Below are 23,584 nucleotides of genomic sequence, written 5' to 3' on the forward strand. Positions count from 1 at the left end.
GTATTAGAAATCTGAAAAGCCTGGCTTATTGTTTCTATGTCAGGAGCCATGACAAGGCTATGGTTTCCCCAGTTGCAGTGTATAGTTGTGAAAGTTGGACTATAAGGAAGGCTGAGCGTCAAAGGTGCTATGAACCTTTGAACTATGGTGGTGGTGAAGACTCCTGCAAATTCCTTGGACTGCAAGGCGATCAAACCGATCAGTCCTAGAGGAGATCAACCCTGATTGCTCTTTAGAAGGCCAGATCCTGAAAATGAAACTCAAATAGTTTGGCCACTTAATGAGAAGGAAGGACTCACTTGAGAAGAGCCTAATGCTGGGAATGATTGAGGGCAAAAGAAGAATGGGACGGCAGAGAATGAGGTGGCTGGATGGAGTCACTGAAGCAGTCGGTATGAGCTTAAATCATCTCCAGGAAATGGTAGAGGACAGGAAGGCCTGGAGGAAAGTTGTCCATGGGGTCACGATGGGTCAGACACGACTTCGTGACTAACAGCAACAACAATGGCCCATTGAACATTTTTGGGTGAAATAACATTATTGGAGAAGTTGGGGAATGATTTTTCAGTTTGTTTTAATATACAGGTGAAACTCGAAAAATTAGAATATTGTGCAAAAGTTCATTTATTTCAGTAATGCAACTTAAAAGATGACACTAATATATGAAATAGACTCATTACAAGCAAAGCAAGATAGTTCAAGCCTTGATTTGTCATAATTTTGATGATTATGGCTTACAGCTCATGAAAACCCCAAATTCACAATCTCAGAAAATTAGAATACTACATGAAATCAATAAAACAAGGATTGTACATAGAACAATATCGGACCTCTGAAACGTATAAGCATGCATATGTAGTCAGTACTTGGTTTGGGCTCCTTTTGCATCAATTACTGCCTCAATGCGGCATGGCATGGATGCTATCAGCCTTGGCACTGCTAAGGTGTTATGGAAGACCAGGATGCTTCAGTAGCGGCCTTCAGCTCTTCTGCATTGTTCGGTATCATGTCTCTCATCTTTCTCTTGGCAATGCCCCATAGATTCTCTATGGGGTACAGGTCAGGCGAGTTTGCTGGGCGATCAAGCACAGTAATCCCCTGGTCATTGAACCAGGTTTTGGTACTTTTGGCAGTGTGGGCAGGTGCCAAGTCCTGCTGGGAAATGAAGTCAGCATCCCCATAAAGCTCATCTGTGGAAGGAATCTCCAAAATCTCCTGGTAGATGGCTGCATTGATCCTGGACTTAATGAAGCACAGTGGACCAACACCAGCAGATGACATGGCTCCCCAAATCAACACAGAGTGTGGAAACTTCACACTGGACTTTCATGCATCTTGCAGTGTGTGCCTCTCCATTCTTCCTCCAGACTCTGGGTCCTTGGTTTCCAAATGAGATGCAAAAGTTGCTCTCATCAGAAAGAGGACTTTGGACTACTGAGCAACAGACCAGTTCTTTTTGTCTTTAGCCCAGGTAAGATGCTTCTGACGTTGTTTGTTGTTCAGGAGCGGCTTGACAAGAGGAATACGATATTTGAAGCCCATATCCAGGATCCGTCTGTGTGTGGTGGCTCTTGATGCACTGACTCCAGCCTCAGTCCACTCCTTGTGAAAGTCCCCAACACTTTTGAATGGCCTTTTCCTGACAATCCTCTCCAGGCTGCGGTCATCCCTGCTACTTGTGCACCTTTTTCTTCCACACTTTTCCCTTCCACATAACTTTCTATTAATGTGCTTTGATACAGCACTTTGGGAACATCCAACTTCTTTTGCAATTACCTTTTGAGGCTTTCCCTCCTTATGGAGGGTGTCAATGATGGTTTTCTGCACAACTGTCAGGTCATCAGTCTTTCCCCTGATTGTGATTCCTACTGAACCAGACTGAGAGACGATTTAAAGGCTCAGGAACCCTTTGCAGGTGTTATGGCTTAATTAGCTGATTAGAGTGGGACACTTTGAGCCTAGAATATTGAACCTTTTCACAATATTCTAATTTTCTGAGATTGTGAATTTGGGGTTTTCATGAGCTGTAAGCCATCATCATCAAAAGTATGACAAATCAAGGCTTGAACTATCTCGCTTTGTATGTAATGAGTCTATCTCATATATTAGTTTCACCTTTTAAGTTGCCTTACTGAAATAAATGAACTTTTGCACGATATTCTAATTTTTCGAGTTTCACCTGTAATCTGAGGAGGTTAAATATGGAAATGAGACTGTTATAGCTGTCATAAATCTTGTATTCCTATTTATCCTATTTAAGGATTTTTTTATTTTTTTTTGCCACTGCATGTGGGAGCTGATCTCAACAAAGTTCAAAAGTTTTGAATGTGACGTTTTTGAGGCTGTGTGCCACTGTTACTGCTTAAGAAGGAAAGTGGAAAAAGGACGATCCTGTGGAATCCATTGACTAGATTTTGTTTGCATTCAGCAATCAGTTGTGAAAACTGTAGTGGAATGGCCAAAGTCATTTTCACTATCATGGATTCTTTTTTTTTTTTTCTTTTTGAATAATACTCTGAAGATTCTGAAAAAGGTTTTCCTTGCAGACAAAAATACAAATTCCAAGGTATAAATTTGTTGTTCTGAAGGCATCTCATATCACTTTGAGATTATGTAGTAGCAGCTTTAGGGCTTTGCTCATAATAACAGGGTATGTGTCATCAATTTTCTATGATTTTTTTTTTTAAAAAGACCTGTCCTCTAAATAAGCCTCTAAAAATTAAATGCTAAAACAATATTGATGGGCAGAAAAGTTTTTTTAGTTCCAAGATAATTATGTCTTAAAATCTTTCAGCTGCAGATTTACATCTTTCATCTATTAACCTTTAAAAATAATGTTTGTGCTATTGTTGCAGAGTATGGTATTTTCAAAGCACCAGACAGAGAATGAAATAGATGAAATTCATAGAGATTATCGTAAGTAACAAAATTATTTCATTTGTGTTTGAAAAGAAACTGATATTGTCTTTAAGAAATGTACATATTAAAAATGAACTTGTATTAAAATACAGACCTTCCTTTTTTATATATTATTTTTTAATGTGAAATTACACGTTTCTCTCTTAATAGGCTTACAATCTCTATGGTTAGCTTGCATATCGTTTTTGGAGAACAAGTATATAGTTTGGATTTATCTCATGACTTTGGTATGCAGTGTAAGAGAAAGTAACTTAATAGAATTAGAATATATAGGGGAAAGGGGGTGGACATAAAAAAGTCTTAATCATAGAATACAAAATCATTGACTTAGTTTGTATCTGAAGAGAACCATTGGTGAGATTTGGAAAAAAATACAACTATTTGGATCTTGAAATTGTCCTGACATGAATCAGCAATATGATATGTCTGCATATATGCCATTTTAGATGCAATAGAAATATTGCTTCTAAATCATAGGAAATGATGCTTTTAATCTATTGTCATTTGTCAGACCTAATCTCAAATCTTGTGTTCAGTATCAGGCACCACCCTTTAACAATGATTCATCAGGCAAACAATTTCATAGAAGGGCAACGAGTAGGGGTGTGCAAAATGTTTTCATTTCAAAATGTCTTGAGCACCAAATGTCATAAAACATCCTTCTCTGAGTCAAAAGCTGTCCTTTAAGAACAAAACAGATTGCCTTGAGCATTCAGAAGCATTTTGATCTTGTGACAAATTTCTCAATTGGGGGTGCCTCTGTTTTGAGCTCAAAAGCTTCCTCAAATGCCTGGAACAACTCACTAAGAACAGCCTAAATTGCACTTAAGAGAGTATTCTTTATGAAATTTCAAGCTTGAAGCAGTTCACAGCAAGCATTCTGTACACTTCTAGTAATATGAATAATTGACAATTAAAATTAAATTTCATGAAGAGAGACTGAAGAAAGTGGGTATGTTTAAATTTGAGGAGAGAAAGGATACCACTGAAAGCATATCACACAGAAATAGCTCAAGATCAATGCTCTTGTTATTTATTTTTATTTGTTTAAAAGATTTCTATGGGTCCCCAACTCTGTGTGGCTCACAACAATAAAACCAATGGACTATAAAGCAGTAATAAAAACAGGCAGTAAAACAAAAGCCCCCTACACCTTAATTGTCCCCTTAGCTACCTCAGAAGTACAGTAAAATAAAGAATTTAAGTTACAAGAAGATAAAGTTCACCTGAGTTAGCAAACATTGTGGATCCAATTATCAAGAGTAATGGCAGGCTCTCCTTTCTCTGAATATTTTAATTTAATCACATTGCTTTAATAACTCTAAAATAATGAGGAGGAGGAACTTTTAAAAGTCAACTAAATCAGTAATTGTATTTCAGTGAACGTAAATATATAGGCATTTGTTCCATTACAGCAGGGGTGAGCAACTGGTAGCCCTTGGAGCACATGCCCTTGTCTTCCATTCTGCAGTCCTTGGTGCACTCCCAAATATACCTCCAGTTGGTGGTGCATTGTCCTAAAAAACCTGGAAATTGGTGCATTAAGTATCCCACAAGCATCAAACATCATCTCAGAGTTTAAAAAAAACACAGGAAAAACTGCTTGACTTCATTGAGTTGTCAGACATATTTCAGAGGCTATAAATCAACAAAGCATGGCTTACAGCAGGAACAAAAACCCTGATGTTGGCCTTGGGATTCAAATAATGTCCAACTTTTGAAATAAAGGATATCAAAGTAAACCAGATGAATTGATTTTATTAAATTTGGATTATCAGACTTCATATGTACGTTCCTACAAGTAGCATTTATATGGGAAAAAAGACTGAGCTTGTCATAAGAGCTCTTGGAAAGTACAAAAGCAAAGCTATAGCTACTGTAAATCTGCTAGTCTTCTTTATTTAGCATCTTTGTGTTGAAAATCTATTTCATTTATAATTTTTGTCTTTATTCTCCAACATTTTGAATTTGATAGGCTGATGGCTAAACAGTACTGTCAAGTTCTCTCCTTTCTTTAGGCTCTTTGTAGAACTGTAAACAGTATTAGTTCTGAAAATATAAAAGGCTTTTCTTTTCTCTTGTATTTTGCAATAGGCATTTGAGGACTATGGGAGAAAAAATTTCCTTGAATTATGGCCTCATTTTAAATAGCTTTTACATAGCTATAATTTGTGCCTTTCAGAATCAAACAATCTTTTTGTTGGAGAAAGATGGTTGTCAAAAGCTGTCTGTGTAACAAACACAGTCTTTGGTTTATCCTCCAAGAAAATCTATATACTATTACTGTCATGACCGTTAACTGGATGAAACAGTGCATTATAGGGCAACAATTTTTGAACCAAGGTACTTCAAATGGCTGATTTACAAAATGGGTCCAAAATGTGGGCCCATGACTCCTGTACAAATGAAATTTGTAGAAGCTGTGGCTGCTTCAGTGCTACTGGCAACTGCCATGCTGCTGCTGTGGTCACATGATCTTCATCTTCAACTTTCTGTGGCAGTTTCCTAGCCAGTCTCACAATCCCTCACTCCTCCACCCATTAGCAGCCATTTACTTACCTGTTGGGGAGGGAGGGAGGGAGGGAGGGAGGGAGGGAGGGAGGAAGGAAGGAAGGAAGGAAGGAAGGAAGGAAGGAAGGAAGGAAGGAAGGAAGGAAGGAAGATTTCTGATGCTCCATTTCACAAAGAAATTCAATGGGAAAGTTGGAAGTCACTCCTATTCCCACTGCTTTTTGGTTCATCCTTGGCATCTCTGTTTCTCTGCTTAAATAAGAAAATATGTCTGAAACAATGACCCAACTAGTTATCTTAAAAATTATCTAAAAAATAATAAAAATGACAACACCGTAACACTTTCTGTTAGGGTAAAACACTATGTAAATCCAATGTCAAGCTTTTGGAATGCGTAATATTTTTCTCCATGACAATTTTACCTATAATAAGTTTACTCTTTTTGTTAGTCCATCTTCATGAATAATAACATTAACTTGGAACTATCTTGGAAAGTTGCTTGAAATGTCTGAACTTTATGCCTATGATTAAGATTCTGTTTTGAAAGGAAAAAGGGAGATTTAATGTAAGTCAAATGGCATTTACCTAAAGCATTTCCATATGTCTCTTGTATGAGGCTGTTCCCCATTCTCCCACCTCCTTTCAAGTCTTTCTGATATGTGGTAATAACACCGTAAAAGAGATACTTGATTTATGTGCTCCTTGTCAAGCATTACTAGGTTTTCTATTTTTGTTCTGGCAAAGTTTTGATACACCAACTATAATTTTTCTCCTCCTTTCCTCAATTTTTCATAAGTCTTCTAGCTCCATCCTCCTATTTGCCTGCACATCAGCTCTTATTTTTCTGTGGGAAGGTTTCTGTCTGTGTGAAAAGTGAGTTATCTTTTCTGATCAGCTATGTAAAAGAACAGTAAGCATGTCCTAACAGGATGAATAACACCACCCAACTATTGGATACTGTCACAATATAACTCTCCATGTATTAGATATTACCTTATTAACATTTATAAAATGGTAGGAGCTTTATAGTTATTGTTCTTAATTTGTTCATTAGGTTTATATATATACCAGCTTTTTTTAGAAGCTTATACAGTAGTACATGCATTTTTCATTTTATCCTCCCAAGAAGAATTGTTTGTAGAAGGCTAAGCTGAAAAATAATAACTGGCCCAAGTGAGCTTCTCTAGCTGAGGATAGACTTCATCATAAATTTTACTCATGGAAGGAGCCAGAATACATCAATCTAATGGGTCATTGCACCAGATGTGTTATATTAGCAGAAAGCACTTAAGCACAGAAGTTTCCTTAGATCAGGGGTGTCAAACTTGTGGCCCGTGGGCCGGATGCATCACACGTTGGCCATGCCCATGCCTTGTTTAGCAAAGGGGGGAAAAGTTGCAATATGTCACGTGACACTGCCGTGATGATGCAAGTTTGAGAACCCTGCCTTAAATTCTCTCTCCTAATTTTCTGCTACTTCCTTGTCAGCATTCACATGTAATCTTTTGACAATTTTTAAGGGTGATAATGGTTCTTAATTTGTTTTTCTACGTAGGCTTATTGATATATATACCTTCTTTCTCTGTGCTTCTAGGAATCCTCAACGGTTACAATCCTGTTGCCATCCACAAAGTTTTCTTTCCAGAGAGAAAGGTTGTGCCTTTATATGACATTTTTGAAGTGTACAAAATACTTCAAATACATAGCCATATGTGTTTATAGCTATGTTGGACATAAAATATGACCTTTAGAGCCCAACATCTTTTCTGGGCTGTCTTGTTCATTTCCTTTTTGCTCCCTATTCAGGTGCAACTATGAAGAAGACGTTGGAAGTTTATGGTTCTGTTTTAGATTAGGATCTGAAGTTTGCAATTTATAACTGCAAAACATAAACTGTCATTAGTCTTAATGATAATGTTAATAGGTGAAAACAAGCTAGCTTAATACAGTAGGGTTTGTTTCAAACTCTATTTATAGCTATTCTAGCATGGTCAGAGGTGGAAGTAAATGCGCAAGTAGAAAACTATAGTTTACATTATGACCAGCTAGTCTTTTCATTTCATTTCACTCTGGCCAGTGGTTGAGTGGTCTTGTTATAGGGGATATAGACATGGAACCCTTGTCATGGACTGACCACTCACTCCTTCGCCTGGATCTTCGAACCGCTACCCCCGCCGCAGGGAGGCGGTCCCAATTAATGGATCTGCCCCAGGCGCCTGATGGATTCTGATAGGTTCCAGATGGAGCTTGGGCCATTTCCTGAGGATCTAGCACATGATTCAGCCGAGGACCTGGTAGCCGCCTGGGATCGGGCGGCTGGTGGGGCCTTGGACTGAGTCGTGCCTTTGCGGCCTCTGACCCGGTGCCGATCCCGGGCGGCTCTTTGGTTTACTGAGGAACTGAGGGAAATGAAGCGCCGGAAAAGATGCCTGGAGAGCGGTTGGAGGGCCAGTCTCGCTGAATCTGATTGAACACTGGTAAGGTCGCATATTAAGGCCTACCTAGTGGCGATAAAGATGGCAAAGTTTAATTAGTTTTCCGCCTCTATTGCGTCATCAGGGAATCGTCCGGCCGCCCTGTTTAGGGTGACCTGCTCCATCCGGGAGTGCGGGAGGATCCCTTGGAAGGCAGGGTGGAGGATTTCGGACAATACCTGTATGACAAAATTGCTCAGATCCGGGGGGATTTGGATTCTGACTGGGTAGATCAGGGCAGGGTGACGAGGAATAGTCTTGAGAATGTTACCTGGGAGGAGTTTGATGCTGTGACTCCCGATGATGTGGACAGGATTTTGGGGAGACTTAGTGCGGCCACATGTTTACTGGATCCGTGTCCCTCCTGGTTGGTACTGGCTTCCCGGGAGGTTACATGAGGCTGGCTCCAGGGTGTTATCAACGCTTCGTTGAGTGAGGGTCACTTCCCCGCTGCCTTAAAAGAGGCGGTGGTGAGGCCTCTCCTCAAGAAGCTGTCCCTGGATCCGGCAATATTGGCCAACTACCGTCCTGTCTCCAACCTTCGCTTCATGGCGAAGGTTGTTGAGAGTGTGGTCGCGTGACAGTTTCCACAATTCCTGGAGGAAACATCTTATCTAGATCCGTTCCAGTCGGGTTTCAGGTCTGGGCACAGCACGGAAACGGCATTGGTCGCGTTGGTTGATGATCTCTGGAGGGCTCGGGACAGGGGTTGCTCCTCTGTTCTGGTCCTGTTAGATCTCTCAGGGGCTTTTGATACCATCGACCATGGTATCATGCTGCACCGGCTGGAAGAGTTGGGGGTGGGAGGCACCGTGTTGCGGTGGTTCTCCTCCTTTCTCTCCGACCAGTCGCAGTTTGTGTTGGCAGGGGGCAGAGGTCGACCTCGAGGCCTCTCATCTGTGGAGTGCCGCAGGGATCGGTCCTCTCGCCCCTTCTGTTCAACATTTATGTGAAGCCGCTGGGCGAGATCATCCGTGGCTTCGGGGTGAGATACCACCAGTACGCTGATGACACCCAGCTGTACATCTCCACCCCAGGCCACCCCAACGATGCCCTTGAAGTGATGTCCCAGTGCCTGGAGGCTGTGCGGATCTGGATGGGGAGGAACAGGCTCAAGCTCAACCCTTCCAAGACTGAGTGGCTGTGGCTCCCGGCATCCCGATATAGTCAGTTGACTCCATCACTGACTATTGGGGGCGAGTCTTTGGCCCCCACAGAAAGGGCTCGCAATCTGGGAGTCCTCCTGGATATGCAGCTGTCCTTGGAGGAACATCTGACGGCTGTTACCAGGGGGACCTTCTGTCAGGTTCGCCTGATTCGCCAGTTGCGGCCCTTTCTCGATCGGGATTCCTTGTGCACAGTTACTCATGCCCTCGTCACCTCTCGCCTTGACTACTGCAATGCTCTCTACATGGGGCTCCCCTTGAAGAGCACCCGGAGGCTCCAACTGGTCCAGAATGCAGCAGCGCGGGTAGTGACGGGAGCAGCATGGCGCTCCCATGTAACACCGCTCCTGCGCGAGCTGCATTGGCTCCCGGTGGTCTTCCGGGTGCGCTTCAAGGTGTTGGTCATCACCTTTAAAGCGCTCCATGGCATAGGGCCTAGCTATCTTCGAGACCGCCTGCTGCTATCGACGACCTCCCATCGACCTGTGCGTTCCCACAGAGAGGGCCTCCTCAGGTTGCCATCAGCCAAACAATGTAGGCTGGTGACCCCCAGGGGGAGGGCCTTCTCTGTGGGGGCACCTACCCTCTGGAATCAGTTGCCCCCAGAGATAAGGAGAATCCAAGACCTCAGTGCCTTCCGCCGTGCCCTTAAAACCCACTTTTTCCAGCAAGCCAGGCTGGCTTAAGAAGAAATTTTTAAATGTTTTAATTGGTTTGTGATTTTTAATTTTTGGGCCAAATTTATATATATATTAATTGTTTTTAATATTTGTATTTCATGTTCTTAATTCTGGCTGTACACCGCCCTGAGTCCTCAGGGAGAAGGGCGGTATATAAATTGGAAATAAAAATAAAATAAATTTCTTGACTGCCTTAATAGAAGCAGGTTTAGAAATTACTCTAAATGAAAGTAATTTTAAAATAGGGAATTTTTTTTTTAATTATTTAAGAGAAGACTATATACTCACTCTCTCATTTTGTGTACATGTGTGTGGATATAAAATCTTTAACTTAATTTTTTAAAAATTTCATTATACTTGGATTCATATTGTTTATTGCTTTCAGCTTTCATAATGAATCAGAAAAACAGAACCCTTGCCTTTATATTTACAGTAGCATTATATTTACTGCAATAATTGTTAATTTTTGTGGGTATATTTTCTCAAGTATGGCTTCAGTTGTATACTTAACATAATCTGAAGGAATGAGAATTGTGCCGAGGACATTCGTTCTGAGTAACATCTGTTTTAACTCCTCCTTGTTAATGATTTTTTAGATTTTATCTCACCTTTATTAATTTTATTAATAACTCAAGGCAATGAAGATACATAATACTCTTTCCTCCTCCTATTTTCCCTACAAGCACAACCCTGTGAGGTGGTTTGGGCTGAAAGAGAGGGACAAGGTCACCCACCTGACTTTCATGGCAAAGGCAGGACTAATACTCAGAATCTCCTGGTTTCTAGCTTGGTCCCTTAATTTTTTGACCAAAGTGGCTTTCTCTCTCGTTTATGTTAATTCTTTTCGTATGAGTTGGGAGTCACTGCAGGTACTTAATAGTTACTCACGTGAACAGTGGTAAAAGTGAAATGTTTGTAGAACTTTAACTCTACAATGTTAAGGGCTCCCATAGAGAAAGTTGGATTCAGCAATGTTTTTCTCATTTTAGTAATAACAATACAGCTAGTGCATTTAAAAATTGAAGTATTGAACCATAACCATAAAAAGTGTTCTTTTTATGTACATGCAGGTAAGACAATTTTCACAGAATTTGTGGTAATCTATTCATCAGTGTAAATGCACGGTCTCCATCTTGGAACGAGATACATTGCATTGAGCCAGAGATTTGTGTATAATGTTGACAAGAAATGCCAAATTGTACTGGTTTTCCTTAATGCAAGGAATATTATAAGGACAAGAGAAAAAAAATTATGTGATTTTTCACTTGTCTATCTGTATAAATTCTGGGAAGTGCAAAGAAATGCAAAATTAATTTTGAAATATAATTTGGCTCTATAAAAATAAACTTTTAATGCTTGCATCTATTTTTGTACTTCAGTACTTAGAAATCTAAAAGTGCTAACCTGAGACTTTGCTGGACAACTGTGAAGTTTATACTTGAGTCTTTTAAGTGTCCAGGATGAGATCAGACCCTTTGAAGACAGAAATATGCCTGTGGTTTATGAAGCAATCACTATTCTTTTAAGCCATTGGACCGATAAGTCCAAAACCAAGGACACACGGGTAATATAATTAATAGCAAGGTAGTGACTTGAGAACCAAGAGAATAAGAAATTCATTGCTATCTTTGAAACCACTTGAGGTTAACTTGAAAATAAGCTTGTTATTAGTTGGAATATATGAGGAGAGGAAGAGACCAAATCTATTGCCATCAATTCTCTGGAGCTCTCCTCAGTATGTAGTATACTGATGTAGTAAATACAGTAATAGGGACAGGTGTTTACTCTTCTGGGGTCATTCTCAATATAGCTTGGATGTCTGTATTTTCTAATACTTATGTAATTGTTTCCCCAATCACTATCCCTTCACCCTTCTTCTCAAACTGTCTATGTTGACAGATAGCCAATAACTGGAAATACAAGGGGAATTCCTGATGCTGCTTAACTGCACAGATAAGATTGGTGCACTTTGTCCAGAATGGAGTAGCCCATTTATTAATATGGGCTGTGTATAGGTGCTTGTAACATCTCTGCTGAAATCCTACAATGGCTTGTTTTTATTGCACGTAATTTAAAATCCTGAACAATTTAGGATGAAGGTAATTCAAGGATTATTTTCTCCCACTGAGTTCTTCTTTGGAGGCCTTCTTTTATGTGCCAAGTTTTATTGTTTCTTAGATGTAAAGGCCTGAAATAAAGTAATATAAATAATACAATATGCAGAAAAGGAGTAAGGACAAAGGAGTAAGATTCATGTTGTTCCAAGGAAGATCCATCTGATTTCTTAATCAGAAGTTCATTACTATTTTCCTGTTTTTAATATGTTAGATAATTTTATTTTTCTAAAATATAGCTCTTGTTCCTGCCTGCCTGCCTGAAGGAAGCAGTTTCACAAACTTTTGATGTTTTAATAAATTTTGCATGTATGATGATTAATCGGATAGTATTCTCAGCTAATCTTTTTATTTAGCAGAATTGTCTATTGCTTTTTCCAGTTGTTGAATAGTTACAAGAAAGAAACTCTACACAACCTTTTCTAATTAATGTAATAGAATGTATGAATGACCTTGGGCAAGATAAAGATATGCTGCCTAGGGAACAATTAAGACGAGAGAGAGAGAGAGGAACCCGCAGTCATTTTTAGTTTAGTTTAGTTTATTTAGTTTATTTTGGATTTATATACCGCCCTACTCCTGAAGGACTCAGGGCGGTGAACAGCCAAAGATAAAACACATATAATATAATATAAAATTTAAAAAATAATTTAAAACACATTAATGATCAGAGAAAGAATTTCAGAAAGACTTTGCCCTAATTGATCAGACAATTAAAAATAGTGGCAGGAAGTCTGTGTCTTGAAACTTGCAAATACCTCTTCTTCATTGTTTGATATCTATTTACTGTGTTTTTGTGACATTTAAAAAATATAGGTGCTAGAAAGAATAAACTGCTTATCAATTTTTAAAACCATTTCCAAAGGAGGTAGAAAAGCCCAAAGACAAGGAACATTATTTTTACAGGACACAAGAAAAAAATCACCTGCGTAAGTACTTTTGAACACTTCACTAATGGACATGAAAGATAATTGCTAAGAATGTTTTGAATCACCAAAGCCCCAGAAATTATTCACATAAAACTATTTTAATAGTTTCCCTTTATTTTCCTTCAATTATCTATGAAATGAAATATTTCTTCAATTGAGTATGAAATAGTAGATGTAGTTATATTTTAAAAACATAGCTCCCTTTAGTAATACCCTGCTTTTGACAAGATATTTATGGCTCACAAAGTCTTTTTGGTGACAGAAGCAGCTAAAAATTTAGATTTGTGCCTTGAAATTTTAAAGGCAAACAAGATGGATATGCTATTTCAGTAAAGAAATATCATGGATATACAGGTAGTTCTCGATTTACAATCCTAATGGAGCCTGTCTATTTCAGTTGCACATTGTGACAGTCATTAGGAGACATTCCCACTTGATTGCCTCACTTAATGACCAACAACCGCCACTCCCCGCTATTTTTGCAAGTATAGTTGTTAAGCCAAGCAGAGGGTGCCTCAGGTGGGGGAAGCTCCGTGAAACCTAGTGCACACCCAGGTCAATTTACCCCAAGCCTCCCCCATTTCCTAAGGCAACCCGTGCTCCATTCCCACCATGTCCCCACAGGCCTTGGTTTCCCACCTGCTGGGTCTCAACCCTTCTCCTCACTCTCCATCACTGATTGGTACTTAACTTCTTTAGATCTTCTTCTGGAAGCTCTGGAGATTGTGTTGGGGAAGGAGAGCAAGCTGCTCCGCCCCTCAGCATCCCTTTGGCCTCCCCCGGAATGGCACCACACAGCCTAGGGATGCCGAAGACTGGAGCGGCTTACACTCCTTTCCCAAAGTGATCTCCAGAGCTTCCAGAAGGAGGTCTGTAATAAAAGATGAAGATTGATCAGTGATGGAGAGTGGTGAGAGGGGCCCGGCGGGCTGGGAAGAAAGCCCAAAGCCCGTAGGAATCTGGGGGAGTGGAATGGGAGAGAGGTATGCCGGAGGCTGCTGCAGAATTTCTGCAGTCTCTTCTAAGAACAGGCAGATTGCCAAGTGCCTAAATTTATTCACTGTGGGAGTGCTGCAGTGGCCATAACTTTGAAACCAGTGTGGGTCTGTTGTAGCTTTGAATGATCGATAAGATACTAATTGTAAATTGAGGATTACCTGCATGGAATATATAGATTAAACAGCTTGGAAGATATTTCAGTGTAGACATTTTTTTTACAGCAGTCTTGTAATTTGTTACTTAGTGCATAGACCAGAAAGCTTTCAGGACTATCTGAATGATAAATTATCCACTCTATAAAAAACAAAAATAACCCTCTTTTTAAATCTTAAAATAGCAAAGAAAAATGGTAGAGCCAGATATATTTCCAGATCATGATACAAATTTTTCTTTCCTCCTTTTTTTCTTTGAGTCTAAATATTTGAAAAGGAGAATTATTTTCTGCCTTATGTTTGAAAAAAAAAAATATTGCTCAAGAAACATGTAGCAGAAGAACTTCTGCAGGACTAAAAACGAGAATGTTTAAAAATGTATAAAATGCATTTGCATTGAAATTTGCTTTGCTCTGAAATTTGATCTGGTTTGACATAAGGCAGAATCCCTTAGAGATAAAACTGCAAAGGCTGGATGCTACACCTCAAAATTCTTCTCATCTATTAATGCCCCACATACCTTGAAATAGTTCAATATTCTGTTCTGAAGCCATAAAATGCAACAACTTTGTGAAACAGGATCTGCCTTTTTCAGTACTTAGAAGAAGACCTGTTATTTGAGTGAAAAATGGTGGGATCTGAAAAATATAAGGCTGACAAATCAAATTAGTTCCTCTGATATAGGCATATTCCTAAACGATTTTGGGATCAGATGGAAGCATGCTAAATCCGTCGCAAGAGCTATTCAGCTCTGCTGTACCACTGACCTTCCATTGCTCTACCTAGCTATAGAGTTTTTTGGTGCTCTTAGATTAAAATATTGTTTCACAGTATAGGAAGGCAGCTCCTCCCCCAAAGGAGGCTCAAATCATTCACTTCTCTCCACTACCAGGAAAACTCTCCAGGCAGTCCCTCCAACAGTTAAGTTTTATGAATGAGATACTTTTGTATCTACTGAGAATAAATGCCATTCAGCATCCATTTACAGAAAGCCAGATATAAATAAAACAAGGGTCTCCTGCTTGGGCGGAGGGGGAGGGTTGGACCAGATGACCTACAAGGTCCCTTCCAACTCTGTTAATCTGTTAAAACACCTTCATCTACAGCTCCCACAGAAGGCTGAAGCTGATGGAATTTGTTAAGGAATTCGCAGAGCAACCCTGAAGTAGCAAGGGTGTGCACATGAAAGCGACTGAGAGCAGTTGCGAATAATCACAGCCAACACACAGATACACTAAGTTGTGTTTACTTTTAGGAAATAGTAATAAGGCACAGTCCAATAAACAGTCCAGGTCATACACAGATAAAGCAGTAGATAGTAAAACAATAGTCCAGGGATAATCCAATAACAAAGTCTTCTTACCAGTCGTCATAGTCATACACAATAAACAGTTGCAAACAATAGCAAACACAGCAAAGAGCAGTAATGATCAGCAAAGAGAAATAATGATCAGCAAAGAGAAACAAACCATGTTTCAAGCTCCCTCTTAAGGACATTGGCTACAGAGCTAACCAATCAGGACACAGTATGATGCAATACAACAATAAGTCTTAAAGCTATATTGAGGGTTTATATATTGCCAACCCAACAAGTTAGGTAATTATCATTTCCTAACAGAATTAAAAGCAGAAAAACAAAAATCTACATTCCCTGCCCAGCTCTAAGGACAAGGCATGATCTCTCAGCCACAATGGGAGTCAGGCAACAATAATTAGAATACCAAAAAGGGCACACTCAAGCACATATCAAAGTACACTTCACAACAAACAGGCATCTCAATCACAAAGCCCCAAAGAATGTATAAAAGCCCATCTACTCCCAATCCCCATTTTGCCAGCCATCTCAGAAGCGTCTGCTGTCACTAGTTTCTGGCTACCAAATAAACCGAGACTTCCTTTCTTGCAGCCTGTCTCCATTTTATTTCCAGCATCTTTCTCCTGGCTTGGAACCGGATTGGATTTTTCTTCCAACAACAGTTCTTGAAGAAAGAGCATACTACAAGTGTTCTGAACTAAATAAAAAACATAAAATGTGCCCAGTTGTCCCTTCAATAGCATCTTATGAGGAAATTTGCTTTAGTCTCAATAAAGGATATAGATTGAAGGAAGCTTTATCAGGCTTCAAGTTGGAAACCATTAGTTCTGTCTCCGTGATCAGATTTGGGATACTTACAGGACAGATTCTGTATAAATCATTGTTGTTCATCCAGGTTAAGTTTTTAGAACAAAGCCTTGATGTTATCGAAGTTTTGCCTTAAATATTGGTTCGGAATTTGGATGGATCAAAAGAAGAAATCAATGCTTGGGAGAGGGAAGTTATCCCAAAACGGAAGTATCCCAAAAGTATCCCCAAAGGATACTAAACTTTGTCAAATCAGCTGGCAGACTTTACTATTATTTTGGATTATTATTTATTCCTTGAAGTTTAATGTCATTGAGTTCAAGATAAAACCTTGAATAGGTAGTTTTGATTGGAAGATATTTCAGATTTAGAAGAGTGACAATGTGTGATTCCTTACATACTCTCTTCTCTTTTGGTGCTTATATTTCTTGAATCTTTTTTTTTATTTGAATGTTATATACTGTACATAGTGAGAACTCTGAATGGCTGAAGACAACTGGTCTTTGGAGTCTCCATCTTAAATTTAAAAATACTACATATCAATAAATCAAATCTTTATTATGGTCATAGACCAGCAGGTATTGCATATCAGGATTTCTTAAAAGTGCTGCCATGGTGCTTTTAGTCATGTCAGAAAAATCTTCAAGGATGGTTAGATGTGTTGTGACCCAGGCCCAAGTAGGTAGTAGTTGACGCAAACAGTTCCAAAACAAACAGACTTTATTAGAACAGTTGAGAATTAACTCATTCTCAGCGTAGTCCAAACTAAATCAAAACAAATTCTTTATAACACAAATTCTTCAGTCTAATCACCAACCTTGGTATAATTAGGCAAACTGCCAAAGGCTTCTCTTGGCAAAAGTTCAGAAGCAGAAGACTTCGACAAGAGATAAGCGCAGCAAGACAAGAACACTCATGCCCTCGTCACCTCCGTCTGGACTACTGTAATGCTCTATACAAGGGGCTCCCCTTGAAGAGCACTCGGAGGCTTCAACTGGTCCAGAATGCAGCCACGTGGGTGATTATGAGAGCGACACGGCGCACCCATGTAACACCTCTCCTGCGTGAGCTGCACTGGCTCCCAGTGGTCTTCCGGATGCGATTCAAGGTGCTGGTTACCACCTTTAAAGTGCTCCATGGCTTAGGACCTGGATACGTACGAGATTGCCTCCTGCCACCGATAGCCTCCCACTGGCCAACACGCTCCCACAGGGAGGGACCCCTCAGGGTGCCGTCGGTCAAACAATGTCGACTGGCGACACCCGGGGGAGAGCCTTCTCTGTGGGGGCACCTGCCCTCTGGAATGAATTGCCCCCGGAGATTCGCATGATCCCTGACCTACGTACCTTTCGCCGTGCCCTTAAGACTCTATTGTTTCAACAGGCTGGGCTGGCTTAGAAAATGAATTTTAATTGGGTGTTTGTAGTTTTTTAATATAAGGGCCAAATTTTTAATATATTTTAAACTGTTTTTAAATTTTATGGGTATATGTTGTTTTAGTATGGCTGTACACCGCCCTGAGTCCTTCGGGAGAAGGGCGGTATAAAAATTTAAATAAATAAATAATAAATAAATAAATAATAAATAAATGTCTATCAACGTTTTCCAACAAAGAGGCCAAGAGCCATTGCTGGTCTTTTAAGCCTTATGGGAGGGGCCAATCATCTCTTGGCCCTATTCCCGAGTCGTCCTCTTTGCTTTAGCTGCTCTTGCCTTCTGGCAGCTCTTCTCATATGTGCACTAGGAACAGGCTCTTCCAGTTCCTCTGCCTCTCTACTGTCAGCCTCTGGAGGCTCCGGAGTTCGCACATCACTCCCTGATGGCCTTGGCCCCATCTCTACCCCCGACGCAGAGCCCTCATCCGGGCCTTCCCCAGCCTTCAGAACTGGCCCGTGTTCTTCCTCAGCCTCATCGCTGTCCAACTCCGCTGCCAGCTCCGCAGGCTCCTGGCAAACCACAACAAGATGCCTCTATTTATTTATTGAGCAAGTGGGCTTCTTTGTTTGCTTTTTCAACAGCGTGTTATAAAAGAACAGCTTAAATAACTTCACATATCATACAGAAACTTGTCTCTTGTCTATTAAAGAATATTTAATAAATTCTTCAGTACTTTTATTATATAATGCCTGAATATGGAGCTTGATTAAGAAATGATCTTGATTGGGATCTGAAGGCATGTGTACCATCCAATTTTTTGGCAAGGTTAAAGAGTATATTTTCTGCTAAGATAAATATAATTATTTGGATTTGTTTTAGAGTGAGACTCTTATCAGTTGAAAAAAAAACAAGAAAAAAAGATAAAAGAAGAACAATTGGTTGAATAGAGAAAGACTGATATATCTACTAGTTGTCATTTGATTCTTTCCTACAAATGTTCTGTCCATCGTTCTATAACTGTCTTATCTGTCTTATAGGACTGTTGTACATACATATGAAGAAAGTAACCCAATCCAATTTTATTTCAGTGCACATAATTTTGCATTTAAACTGGTAATGCCAGATTTTTTTTCATCCGGTTATATATCAGAATCTTCAAAGCAATTGTCTAATTTGTGATTTGTATTTTTAGAACTAGATTCCTGACAGAATTGACGAAGATGCATGTTGAATGATTTGATGTAACATATTTTATTAAGGCTTGCATTGTTGCATTTTTTTCATCCTGGTTATATATCACAGCTTTGTATTCAAATTGTCCTTTCATTGGCGATTTATAGTCTTTGTATTTTTAGAACTAGATTCCTGACAGAACTGTACAAGATGCCTATTGAATGATTTGATGTAACATGCTTTCTTGCCTTGTTGCCTTAGAGTTGGCTGACTGAAAACATAATAGCATCAGTGCATTATACAATTAATACATTTTAATTACCCATGCAAACAGGACGAATAGTTCTACTAAGTGACAGTGAGTGTGGCCAGTCCAGAAGGTAAATGAAATCAAAACAACCTGAAAAGCTGCATTTGTGAAAAGACATACATATTGGAGAAAGCTGAGGATGATAACAATGTTTGCCAGAAGTCTGACAAAATAGAATTATACATAGAACCCTACGGTACCGCAATAAGCAAAGTTTGGCTGAGCACCATGATTCTTGTTCAATGTGTGTTCAATTTTCATCAATTCTGGTGGTCTGGTACATCTTTCTCTGTGTTCAGAACATATTTCTAGTTCTTTATACTATCCTAGCAATAATTCCTGCTAAAATTACTGGCCAAAAAAACATATTTTAACCATCCCAGTTAACCATTTGTGGTACATCAAAAAGAAAGCAATAGCAAAATATCTTCTGCCTAACATTTCCTTTACTTTATTCTAAAGCTGTGTTTAAATGACTTCAGTTTCAATGAAAATATGCCAAAAAATTTAAATAAAATAAGTAATTTGGTATACATTTATGCACATGTTAAGGATCTTCTTTACACTTTTTTTTTTATTTTTCAGGAAAGAAACACAAAGCTGAATTTCAGCTTTTAATTGACCAAATGAAAAAACGAAAGAAAAATGCAAGCAAAGAACAGATAAAGGAAGAAAAACCAGAGCACAAAGAAGAAAGACCAGAGCAGAAAGAAGCAACTACTGACAGTGGTATTCAGTGCTAATTATGATTAATATAATTTCATTCATTAAACAAAAAATAAAACATATCAATTTCCATAAGAATTGATTTAGTGAACTTCTAAAACACCTGTCCAATTTTATTTTGTAAATTTCTAGCTTTGGAAGATAGAATTGCATCCAATTGAAATATGTTTGTGAATTGTTTGTTTGCTACCTAGTTTACTAAAATTGGACAAGAATCATAACATTTGTTTTAATAAGGTTTTTAAAATCATAAAGATACACAGTTTGTATAGTTATTTTACGCTATATTCTGTATCAAAGAAAGATCACAAAAAGGGAAATTGTATTGTGAAGTCCTTGGTGCTCTCTGAGCTTGGTTATTCTCATGCAGACATGTCATTACCTAACTAGTAACATCATCAGTGATGATGTTTAGTACTGATCATGTTACCCAGTAAAATAATTAAATATTTGCAAGCAATAAGCTCAGAAGGCACTGAGGACTTCACAGTTCAGCCCTGAATACATATATTCTCTATTGTGTATCAGGAAAATAGAAACAATTTTTGGCTCCTGCATTTCTAATTCCTAATGTTGCTGTTATTTTTTCTTATGGTCTGAATTTCTGCTATCCAGCTGATTTCAATTTATGACTTTTCCTTCTAGCTAATTTACAGTGCCTTCCGAAAGTATTGTGGAGATTTATTTATACGGAATGGCTGAGATATTCATATTCATATGGATGAAATACAGACATTTTAAAAGATCTTCAGAGAAAGTTTTCTTTTGCTCTTATATCTCTGATCTTTATTGCTGATATTGTCTATGGGGTTTGTTCCCTCAGCTGACATGGACCTATATTTTCTACAACGGAATTGCAGATGAATGCAAACTGTGTTTCACTAATGTAACACTCTGTTTTCCATAACTTTCTCACTTTTATCTTTTTTCTTTCCAATTGGAAATAATGCGTAACGTTAAAAAAAGTAGTGATGTCAGGCTTAAAAAAAACTTTAAATTTAAGTGGTCTAGATCCTACCAATGTTTATAGTTTATATTTTCCCCTCCCCTTAAAATTTCCTTAATAAAATTCCATCTTTTATTGCCATGCTTCCCTTTTTCCACATCTCAAACAAAAAAAAAATGAGATTCAGACAATTTTCAACTTGATCTTCCATGTGGAGGGAGATCTGCCTCCCCTAGGGATGTTTGTCATTATGGGGTACTGAGTATAGATTAATGAGGAAAAAAAAATTCAACAACTAAAATCCAGCTGCAGCATAACAAATTTGACCAAAGTGATGGGAATACTTTCTGAATGCACTCTATTTCTTATGGTAAGGAACATGTTAGTATGGGGCATGAGTTGGGCAGAACAATAGTTGTAGGATGAAAATAGGATGAAAAAGGATATGAGTGAAATGATTTAGAGCAAGCTGCATAATTATAAAGCAAGAATTATAAATTTGTTTAATTCACTTTTTAATATAAACTAACTAATAAATTTAGAAGTAGTCAGAATTCAGTCATTTATCAGTTTTTATACTTCTCTGGATTTTTAAAAAAATATTCTTTGAGTTTAAAAAATGGTATGAAAAACTGCATACAACAATTGTATATTAAGGAACATTGCATGCAAAATTTACATGTATATAAAAATTGTTGTTAAAAATTCCACTTCCAAATATTGTTTCAAAGCAATCCCAAATTGTTTTGGAAGTTAGCCAAAGTTAGCTAAATAAGGTGCTTCCCGCAGAGTGACGGGAACTAAGCAGAATTGAAATGGAATCTTATTTTTTTAATTTCCAAGGGGAACAAATGATGAAAAGGAAATTATAAATGCTCTGAGAATATTGAAAAATAGTAAAACTGCAGATATAAATGATAGAACTGAAAAAAATGTGGTTATGGTTTGTACAAGTGACTGTAATTTGATCAATGTGTATATTAAGAAAGCATCTGTGTCTGACAGTTGGAAAAAATACTGTTACTGTGACAGCAATGAATACGGGAATCCATTGGGAATAATTTACCAAGTATATCTGGGAAGCGTTTGGGCAAAATTCTGATCCAAAGGATACAAGAAATGACAATGGGCAAATTTTGGAAAATGCAATGCTGTTTAATTTTTCTTGGAATTAAAGACCATATTGTTCCTCAGTAGATCATTGAGAAATTTGGAGAGGTCTTTTGATAAAGTGAATAGGTTTGAAGTATGGAATATTTCGTATAAATCTGGAATTGCAGATTGTTTGCTCCTTGTAAGAGAGATATACCATGGAACTAAAGCATGTGTGACAGTAAATATAATACTATATGAATATTCAATAGTGAGCCAGGAGTAAGAAAGGATATGTGAATACTTAGCTTTTTAAAGTATTCATGGATAAACATATAAAAATATTACTTAAGAACACGAATGTGTAGGTCCTTTTATATGCTGACAATTTCATTGCTGAAAACTTGAATGATTTGCAGCCTTTGTTAGATTATTAGATGTAATTATTAGATTTGTTAGATGTATTGAAGAATATATAATGTATGTAATTAACAGTATTTGATTTGTTAGGTGTAAGTGACAGAAAACAGAATGAGTGAATGAGTGCAAATCATACACATATGGTGGAACAGTAATTACACAAGAATGTGATTTTGGGTATCTTAATAAAATGTTTACTAAAGATGAAAAAATGGATGAAAAGCATTTAATAGATGCAAATGTTAATAGAAAGAGAACAAGTAATGTGATACATTTCAAAAGAAGCAAAAATAATTGTCTAAAACAGCTCAGTTTATTAAGTGAAGTAAGAGTTGAATGTATCAGAAGAAACATAGAACTAAGTTGAATACAATGGGAATATCAGAATAACAGAGTTGGAAGGGACCTTGGAAGTCTTCTAATCCAGTCCCCTGCCCAAGCAGATGACCGTACATCATTTCAGAAAAATGGTTGTCCAATCTCTTCTTAAAAGCCTCCAGTGATGGAGCACCTACAACTTCTGAAGGCAAGCCATTCCACTGATTAATTGTTCTCATTGTCCAAAAATTTCTCCTTATTTTTAGGTTGGTTCTCTCCTTGATTAGTTTCTGTTCTTTGTTTCTTGTTCTGCCTTCAGGTGCTTTGAAAAATAGGTTGACCCCCCTTGTCTTTGTGGCAGCCCCTTAATAGATTACTTAAGTGTCTATGGTAAAAGAGAACAAATATGGTCAAGAATCAATGGGTGCGAATTTATTAAATACATAAGTGAGTGATCAGTATGAGAAATGAGAGAAGTGGTTTGGCCATACAGGGCTCATAAATGAAGATAAATCTCATGAAGGAAAATTGGCTGAGAGGAAGATGACTACTGGGAAAGTCAGTTAAATGGAATTGTTGAGATCCTTCAAAAGAGACAAGAATTAAGTCTAGAGAATGAGAGCCAGTTGTTATATAAGGATAGAAGCAAGGATAGTTAGCAAGGAAATGATGGATGAGGAGATAATAATGAATTATGTTGGTATAAATTAGATTTACTGAGATTTCCTCCCCCTCCCCCCCTTATCTCCTGTGTCAGATTTCTTTTGCTTAATATTATTTTTCCAATAATTTTAAGTGTATTATTGCTTACAGTGAAATGGAATGGCATGCCTGTGAGTATATTGAGGTCCAAATTTTTAAAAAATAATTACTTTTATTTATGGACATATTTATTTTTTATACTTCCATGGAAAGCTTCTTATTTTGCACTTTCATCTTGGCAATCACTTCATTGTAAAGATCTAAATCCCAACTGTTTTCAAGTTAACAAGTTTGCTTTTTTGGCCTGTCACTGAATCTTGACTTTTTTTTTAAAGTAAATCTCTCATGAATAAAAATAAACAGAAATAGCAAGGTTTTTTTTTAATCTTGCTATTGACATCTTATGCAGCCCTTGAAGCCCTCAAAATCTGAAAGGCTTCCAGGAATAAAACGT

The 23,584-nt window shown here is 38.2% G+C and overlaps 1 protein-coding gene across 9 annotated transcripts in view; it reads left to right on the plus strand.

Annotated features, from left to right (window-relative positions):
• The window catches only part of RAD18 (RAD18 E3 ubiquitin protein ligase), a 139,397-nt gene that overhangs the window by 68,866 nt on the left and 46,947 nt on the right, over positions 1-23,584 (plus strand). For 8 of the 9 annotated variants that reach the window (XR_015732676.1, XR_015732675.1, XM_087887899.1 and 5 more), the window contains 2 exons: positions 2,856-2,916; positions 19,512-19,655. Coding sequence is in view for 7 of the 9 variants with exons in the window: in XM_087887899.1 (XP_087744025.1) it covers positions 2,856-2,916; positions 19,512-19,655 (205 nt within the window). In the remaining 2 variants the exon portion in view is untranslated. Of the gene's footprint in view, positions 1-2,855; positions 2,917-19,511; positions 19,656-20,297; positions 20,399-23,584 lie in introns of those variants that run through there. The other variant, XM_087887901.1, reaches the window with a different exon arrangement.

This window comes from Pantherophis guttatus, chromosome 2 (assembly GCF_059756535.1).
Source record: "Pantherophis guttatus breed Tessera chromosome 2, ASM5975653v1, whole genome shotgun sequence".
NCBI classification, from domain to species: domain Eukaryota; kingdom Metazoa; phylum Chordata; class Lepidosauria; order Squamata; family Colubridae; genus Pantherophis; species Pantherophis guttatus.